Below are 9017 nucleotides of genomic sequence, written 5' to 3' on the forward strand. Positions count from 1 at the left end.
GAGCTTTAGCTTATAATTTTAAGAACTCGAAAGATCATACAAAACAATTATTTTTCAGGAGATATTTGATTCTAGAAGGGGGGGGGTAAAAAATTGTCGAGTCAGGTCATGGCTTAACATGACAGTATATTTTATTTTTAGGATTATAAGAGTGCATGGGATTTATACTTATTCTCACTGAAAACTGTTGGACAACTTTATTTTAAAATCGTCTTACCCCCCCCCCCCCCCACACACACACACACCAACACAAAGATATACAGTATAATTTGTCCAAACCGGCTACCGCCGGTTCCATAAAATTTGGCCGGTTTAGACAGAATCCGGAGTGCAGGAAAAATGCAGGAAAATATTAATTTTGAAATTTTCATTGTTTATTTACAAGTATATCATATACATCATATAAAATATATTAATTAAATGATAAAATCAATCAATATTCTGGAGTCTAGAAATTATAAAATATTCTCGCATGACTTACTGTATTTTTCTGTTTGTTCACAAAGTTTGAAAGTCGGGTGAAATGCTATCTTATAAAATCAAAATCTACAGGCACGCATAATATAGGCTTTCTATATATGTCAAGCGGACCGGGTTTCGCTTGTCAAAGAGCCCATTTAATGTATGCACAGTAATGCACAAATATTTACGACGTGCTAATTATTGGATTGGACTTTTAATTTTCATGTGAAAAATTACGTCTTCCCCCGCAGTGTTATGGCGCCATTTTCAAATGCGTTCGATTTTCAATCCCGATTTATATTTTGATTCGTAAATCGCGTGCATCTATTTTTCGTGTTTATGTAATAATGTGGTAAAAGGAGTTATACCAAATTGTAATTTAATCATATAAGCCTAATATTTGTTTTTCAAGTGGGCAGTGTCACCGCCGCATTTCAATGAGTTCGTCTCATCGCACTTATCATGTTAATGTAAACACGGATTATCACATCCACCACGAAAGGTGTTAATTGATTTGAAGTTACTCAGGTTATTATGTGTGGCCGGATTAAAGGAAATAATGAATTTGTTAAAGAAGTGCATGGGTCTAAACTTTTTAAGACGGAATGGACAAAGATCCGGAGTACTCAGAGTCCGGATTAGACAAATTTTACTGTACATATATTTACCAAACAAAAATGAAATATTTGTCCTTTATATATTTATTCATTTAAAACACTGGACAAAAAAAATCAAACTGTACCAAAATTGAAATTATTTGTCTTCTGGATCAATCAGTAATAATGTGCCTTCTAACGTAGCCGAGGTGGATTGAAAATGATATGCAATTTCAATCCCATGTTTTCCAAACGTCCGCGTCGAATTGTACCCGCCCATTTCATTGACTATCACTGAATGTTTTGATTGTAACAGATGGAAATGACGTAAGCTGTATATTTCCAATTGTGCCAGTTTATATTCCGCGATCTTAAATATTAGTAGGATAATTATAAAGAAAGAGAAAAAATGTTAATGTTTCTTATCAAAATAATTAAATGTTACATGTACATGAAATGAATGAATTGGAGGAAAAATTAATCCACTTGAAACACCTTTCTATTTTAAAGATAGTGAGTCTATCTCCTGAAGCATAATATCCTCTGTACCATCTTTAGCATCCTTCTTCTCTTGTCTTCTTTCTATTATTTAAAATAAACTCAAAATGATTCCGTACACTTGTTACAATTAAAAATTAAAATGCATGATTTTCTATATATATTCATTTTTTTGTATAATTTAAAGTGTTCAAAACATATACATTATCAATAAATGTAATTGTTTTCAAATTTGGAATTCTCACTTTTTCGTCTGTTTTAAACCAATTTATTTCAAAACAAAGTTAGCAAAGAGAATAAATATAGTATTCAGAAGCAAGGTCGTCTTATTTTCTGTTGGATACTACATGTTACTACAGTTATTAGCACTTAGATATTTGTTTCTATTATTACAAAGAAGCAGATTAAAAAAACAATACGAAAAGAAAGCTTGTTTTTATCAGATGAACATCGATTATCTTATGACAGAAGTTACTGCTGCAGCAACAGTGATTCAAAACATATGAACATGTATATCACACTGGACTAGAAATAAGACTCCAAGGAAACTGATACATCTGTGTAACTATGGTATATTAATGTAGCCAACATGTACACGTATGCATTGATCACCTGCATGTGGGATTATTTTTTCCAATTGAAAATGTTCTACACAAAAGCATTACGATCTCCCCACATTATAAATTAGATTGATTGATTGTTTATTGTTTAACGTCCCTCTTGAGAATTTTTCACTCATATGGAGACGTCACCGTATGCCGGTGAAGGGCTTCAAATTTAGACCCATACTCGGCACTCAGGACCACTGAGCAGTAAGGGTTGGTTTCATGCCAGCGCCTACCGTGATACGGGACTTACGTTTTAAGGTCATATCCGAAAGACCCGTAACTTTAACTTCTGATGCCGAGCGCTTGGCGAAGGATCAGTCGCTACCTATTTTTACGTCTAAGGTTTGACGCAGCGCCAGAACGAGAATCGGACCAGGGCCTCTCGATCACGAAGGATTATACAATAGTTAACAGTTATGAAGAACGCAGTTAGGATAACGCTGTCGGAGGGCTTAAAAAACCTAAAAAAAAATATACTTTTTATTTTGAGCTAGATTTTAAGTAAATATGTAATCCTTGTTTGAAATTGCAGTCAACTTGAGATAATGGTTAAATCAGGATTTATTTTAAAGCATTTTTGTGATGTCACATGACTGTGTTGATCATGTGACGTAGATATTCCTGATTGTGCTAAAAATTGCTTCGGCACAAGTGCAAAGCAAAAAATACTGTGCAAAATTTGTTACATAAATCAATTAATCCTGATCTCTTGGACATAGAAAGTGCTGGGGGTAGGTTTCATTTTTACTCGTTAAGAAAATATTTTACGAGTAGTTCAACTTACCAACATAAGAAAGGGTATTTTCCACTCTTAATCGCGATTTATAAAAAAAAAATGGATAAACTACACACCATTCCCCAGCAAAATTCAGCTAGAGGACATACTTCTCTTGTAGATTCACACAGATTTTCAAATTGTCCTTGTTTATCACTTGTGCCAGTCCAATATAAACACGATTCATAAATTCTATCTCTGTCTACTGACGTATAAGGGGAGCGTTTCACACATAATTTTTCGTTATTGTTTGATTATTTGCATATCGGACAAGTGAAACGAATAAGGATATTTAAATTTTAAATGTTCAACATCATAATAGCCAATTCGAGATTGAAAAACAATCCTGACTCTTGAATTGAACAACAAGTCATTACAATCATCAAGAAGCAATCAAAAGTCAGCTACAATTTGAAAAAAAGTGAAAATGAAACCTGTATATAATCCAATTTCTTGATGGAAAATGATTCATTTAGCTGAATTTGGGTGGATTATTTTCACTTAAAGTAAAGTTAAACGTTATTTAGTGGTTCTTTAAATTTCTTTTTAAAAAGATTTTTAGAAGTTAAAAATTGACATTAAATATGATAGAGAATATTTAAAATACGTCCCGCACCTTTGTATTTTTTCCAGCGCCTGTTGTGGTGAATAGGGATTATACGGTAGTTTAAATAAAGAATGCATTTTCCCTGTCTAGAATGAATATGGAAATGAATTTCTTAAATAAAAGGAAAAGGATGAAAAACGTAAATAATTCTTAAAATAAAAAAAAGTTACAATTATGAGAGAGAAAATTTCATCAAAGTTCTGTTTTAAAGAATGCTATGCATAAGAAATATTATTATGTTATAAAATGTATGCAGGGTGCTTATTATGCTCTTATAGAAAAAAAAAATCATGAATAAAATTTGCTATGGATAGCTACATGTATATACTTACTGTTTCTCTTGTTCTTTTTGTATCTACATATGATGTAGATCAGTGCAAATGTCACGGCCACAACAAACAATACGACAACGATGATTATAATTATCCAAATAGGAAAACTGCTAGTTTTCTTTTCACTTACTTTGCAGTGGTCATTTCTGAAATTAGAAGTGATTGTAAAGTGATAAAATCTTTAATGAAATTAATATAGCATGTGTATCCCAAGATTCTTTTTACAATGATTAAGGCATGATATATCTTTGTATTTTACGTAATATTTAACATTCCAGGTTTCAATGGCATATATAAAAAAAATGAAAAAAAAATTCCAGTAGATGATAACTTTTCATTCTATGTTTTTCATCTCAACGTTACTTGTGAAAAAGGTTTCTATTCTGTGAATGAAGCAGAGTGAAACTTTACTAGAAATGGAATTTTACATTTTACTGTTTAATGATTAAATCACCGCCAGTGGAGGCCTAATGAATTGCAGTAAGAAATTAAGGTACGAATTGCTGTTTACCAATAAAGCTTGATGCCAAAAACAAGTTGCCGTGCTGTAAAAATTAGTGATTGGAACTTAGTGTATTTAGCATTGACATATATAAACAAGTATATTATTGTACTCCCTGCAAAGTTTTTTCTCTTGTATTATTTTCTTGCTATCTTTTACGACTAAATCAGAAGCTAGAAAATATTATCACAAGTCACAAATAAGCCCGTGTTTTTGACTTTTTACCACTTTCACTCCCTGACATCAAACGTTTTGTGGTTGAGTAGTTTTGAACATCCATTTTTGTGCACGATAATAAAATTCACCTCTGACCACTTGTAAGGATTTTCAGCTGCATATATCATGTATATATTTAATATTATATGTTCTCGTGCGTTTTACCTTTCAGTATACATATATAATGCACAGATGACAAGAGGGAGCTTTAAGATATAACGAACATTGAAAAATCTACAAAAATAAAAATTTGTGAGCAGGACAAAATACACGATTCCCTGGGATTTTAGAGGGGCGGGAAGAAGTGCCTAAAAGGAATATCAATATATATAATTATATTGTTGAAAGCTGAACACATCTAATAAATAGGCACCGTCAGACGGGTATATAAGCCTTCGAATTCGTTACACCCGATTGCACACTCGAAACTCGTGGCTTACATGTAGTATTTCTTTCGTGGTCTTATATGTTTTTTTGCATTTATATTCCTAGTTTTTATGTTCATTTTCTGTTTGTAAATAATAAATTGACCTCTAATTTTCATCGTAATACGAAAAACCTTTAACTGCTAAGATATAGGCTACTTATATAAGGGTTGTAGGGGTTGTAGATGAACGGGAAATATGGCGGATTATGCCTTTTTACGAGTAGTGTTCTGCTTGAACTATCAGTTCTTGCTTTTTTGAATTAATAAAACTCTATGCTTCCCTTAGTTTGCTGTCCTATTTTATAGCATTTGTTCTCCAGTCCTTCATTCATGTGTCTTTTTTCAACTCCTTTTATTTCTCTATTTTGAAAAAAAAAGATATGACAGTTTTAATGTAATAGTAGTTATAATAATTTTTTTTCTTGCTTCTATTTTTGGTATACAGTTTCCTTCTTGAGTGAATTGATTTGCACTCCTCTAGAATTCGATACTTTATGGTCTGATTGCTTCATTATTTCAAATGATAGTTGATCTACTAGATTTTACTTTTTAAAGCATTTTTTTTCCCTTTTTGACACTTTTTTTCAAAATTCCTTTTTTACATTTCTTAATAAACTATAATCTCCTTTTAGGTTGACAGTTTTTATCCCTATGTTTGCTTATTTAAGATAGCTTTAATAGAGAATACTTTTTCATAAAGTTTCTTATTTCTTTCCTGTCATTATGATCGCCATCTTTGTATTTAATCTACTTCTAGAGTTTTATGAAGAGACTTACTTTTACATTCGACAGCTGACTTTTACATTCTAGTAATTGGAGTTTGTCTATGTTTAAATTGTAAAAGTCAGTCGTCGATTGTAAAAGTAAGTCTCTTCATAAAACTCCTCTATTCCAACTTTCTCAGTTTCTTAGATTATTTTCACATTATTATTTTTACCCTTTTTCCACTGAATAAGGGCAAAATTTTTTTTTTATTGTTATTTTCGTCGTGCATAGAATAGCACCCGTTTCTTCATTTCTGACCAAGAAGTGGATTTTTTTAAAAGAAATTTCTCCACCTATTTATCTGTTTTTCTTTAATATTCCATCCTTGAAGGGGCATATATTTTATTCAGGAATGAAAGTAAGTAAATTTGAAGATACCTAAAAGATTTGAAGATAAGGTTCTCAAAACAAATTAACAAGTTGATTCATTGTTTATTGACATGTAGAAGACGGGCACACATTGGTCAAAACAACATCTTTGAAGCCTTGTCAAAGAGAAGCAAAGCGAAGCTTAATCTCAGCAGAAAGAAATACCGCTAGGTAATCAGGGTCTTTTTTAAGATCTTACTTAGTTTTTGTATATAATCCAGTGGAATTATTCACCAATTTAAAGCATTGGCTATCTATTGAAAGGATAATATACATCTTTTCAATACGAAGACATATAAATATGAATAAAAATATATTAAAGGAGGGTATGAAGAAACAGTTATGTGATGCTATTCCATGGAATCATTTATGTTAATGATATTTACGATATATGTTTTAAAAAAACTGATTATATATGTATTTTGTAAAAGCGTAGGTACAGGTATGTTGGGGGGGGGGGGGTCCTACATTTATACGACTCTGTTGAATTATAAATTGATGGACAGGGGTTATCAGAATAGGTACAGTTTTGTTTATAGGTGATCCCAATGCCATGGAATCTTTCCTCAAATATAGCACACCGCCCATCTGTAAAAAAATATGGTATACTTATATTTTATTAAATTTGAATTGTTAGCTATTTGAGCAGCTGTAATAAACATATATATTTGATGAGTACACTGTACATTAAATCATACACTTACATTGAATATACCGTTGAGGGGTACATACTTCAATTAATCCTGTCAAATTTTCATTCAAAATACAGTGATATTTCAGAGGTTTGCAATTTACGTAATTAAACTGGTGACATTTTTTCCGTCTCGCAGCCGCTTCAAACTCTTCTTTATTTTGTGGACATTCCGATACACTGCAAGTTGAATTAAGGGAGGCCCTGCAAGCCGTTTTCGACGTCTCAAAAGAACATTTTTGTTCAATGAAAAATGTTGATATTATTAAAATCTAAGGACAAATAAAAAATAAAATTATTATAGAAAGCAGCAATGCTTTTATGCATTTCTAACGATTTGTGTACCACATTTTTTTTTACAATCAATTAACTGCTTTGCCTTAATTTTCCGATGCATATTACCATGGTTCTGCTAGTTTGGGATGAGGTTAACATAGTAGAGGAATGCATCGATAAAAATGGAATAAAATCAGTGAATATGTTAAATATTTCTTAGATTTTTTTTTACTAAGAATTTGTTTATCAAAATTTATTTTATAATGCTCTTATTCTATCAAATTGTAGATCTGAGATACAGCTTGGAGATTTGAAGAGAGGGGTGTCAAACCCGAACTAAAATTTATGAATACCAGTTTATGCACAGCAAAACAAAACAAAGCAAAAACAAAAAAAAAACACGACATGTAAAATAGAAAATGAGATATTTAATAATGGAAGTCAAATAGCTTAAATTTTTTATGGCTTACATTTTTACTCTCTGTTTAAGATCTGAATTATTTCGCATAAAAAATATTTTAAAGTTGTGTTTACCTTCAGGAAATATGGCACAAAAGACAAATAGAACATCGTGAGTATTATTAACAATAGAAGTCCCTCTAGCTACTGCAAAAAATTAAAGTTACCTTCACCTCAAAAACAATTTACCAAGTTTATATTCAGAATTACTGATTACTCAATATGTCATTTCAGTATTGAAACTTTGAGGAAGCTATAAGTAACTTTAGTTTCCGCAAAGTTTCAGTAGTGTTCCGCTACTCGGAAACTGTTTTCTTTATCTAGTGTGTGGAAAGAAGATTGTGTGGTCTCTACCTTTGTTTAAACAAGGAAAAAAAACTAAAAATATTTCCTTCTCACTGATAAAAAATATGCTCATCACGAAATTTTACATGACTTGCAAACAAAATTTTCAATGTTATGTACATTACTTAGTTAATACATGTATAATGTTTTACTGAATCGCGCCAACTTTTGTAGCGGCACAGTCAAGTCTAGCGTAAAATTTAAAAAAAGAAATAAATACATAAGAAATACTTACACAGATTTTTTCTTCTTTTTGTTGATATATTTATTTAATTGTGAAGATTGTTGAGATATGATATATATCAACTGATCAAACTAATGATGTGTACGTTTTAGGAATCGATAAATATTAGTTTTATTGTTTCAAACTTTAAATCAGAAAGCGAATTTTATGTAAAGGATATTAATTAACCGATGTTGACATTTTCTCTTCATGGACATTATAAGAAGATTCCGAAGTAACACATTGGATAGCCTAAAGTGCAAGAAATAATACGATTGTTTATAGTGCGTTATGAATATCGGGATTTATTTCTATCTAGACATAAGATGACTTTAGGCACCGTAAGTAAAAGTAGAATTAAAGATTAAATGTGCGAAATGACTTTCATAGCATTAAATCATGTGAAATTTTCTTCATCAAAGATGCAGAGTGAGTGTAAGCAAACATAAATATTTACCTTTTTATCATATAGAAAGAAGGGTTTTATATCTTCAAAATTTGTTCGTTCAACGACCTCTAAACGATAAATAAAGGTGAATATCCCTTGTGCACAGAATTCAGAAATATGACTTCCTTATACGTTTTTCTGATCTGTCGGACAGAAATAAAAAAAATTGAGAATACCTTATAAATAAACCCTCGGTCATATTAGCAATTTGTTTTTCATAAGTGACATATTTCGTTACATATTATAGTAATATGCTGACACGCAAAAGAACCGCAACACCCTACTTTAGGGGAAAATAACTATGTAAAGTAAAGAATTTTGTATCTTTTAAATTATGGATATCTTCAATTGGCAATTTTACGGTGAACGATTTTCAAGTTTTTCAATCAAAAATTGCGTGTTTAAAAAATTATTTAGA

The 9017-nt window shown here is 31.1% G+C and overlaps 1 protein-coding gene across 2 annotated transcripts; it reads right to left on the reverse strand.

Annotated features, from left to right (window-relative positions):
* Positions 1-1517: 1517 nt before the first annotated feature.
* On the reverse strand, positions 1518-8684 carry LOC134243334 (uncharacterized). Of its 2 annotated transcripts, XM_062725600.1 has the most exons (7): positions 8609-8684; positions 7659-7730; positions 6862-7120; positions 6626-6745; positions 6357-6411; positions 3879-4024; positions 1518-1640 (listed from the first exon to the last, which is right to left on the reverse strand). In XM_062725600.1, exons 2-7 carry the CDS (start codon positions 7692-7694, stop codon positions 1558-1560), a joined length of 699 nt encoding a protein of 232 aa, XP_062581584.1. In that variant the 5' UTR covers positions 7695-7730; positions 8609-8684; the 3' UTR covers positions 1518-1557. The 2 variants fall into 2 exon arrangements, with proteins under 2 accessions (XP_062581584.1, XP_062581588.1); XM_062725604.1 differs by lacking the exon at positions 8609-8684 and having other exon boundaries at positions 7659-7744.
* Between the last annotated feature and the right edge of the window lie 333 nt (positions 8685-9017).

Source organism: Saccostrea cucullata, unplaced genomic scaffold (genome assembly GCF_032062105.1).
Source record: "Saccostrea cucullata isolate Sc308-1 unplaced genomic scaffold, CSIRO_AGI_Scuc_v1 ctg14141, whole genome shotgun sequence".
In the NCBI taxonomy this organism is placed as follows: Eukaryota; Metazoa; Mollusca; class Bivalvia; order Ostreida; family Ostreidae; genus Saccostrea; species Saccostrea cuccullata.

What these genes read in the sequence shown, in the direction of transcription:
- LOC134243334 (XM_062725600.1), bottom strand. Translation starts at nt 7,694, where the DNA reads ATGTTCTATTTGTCTTTTGTGCCATATTTCCTGAAG. An exon ending in CCCTCAACGGTATATTCAAT is followed by an intron (nt 6,746 to 6,861) that starts GTAAGTGTATGA and finishes ATTTTTTTACAG; the next exon opens with ATGGGCGGTGTGCTATATTT. An exon ending in TTCAACAGAGTCGTATAAAT is followed by an intron (nt 6,412 to 6,625) that starts GTAGGACCCCCC and finishes TCCTTTCAATAG; the next exon opens with ATAGCCAATGCTTTAAATTG.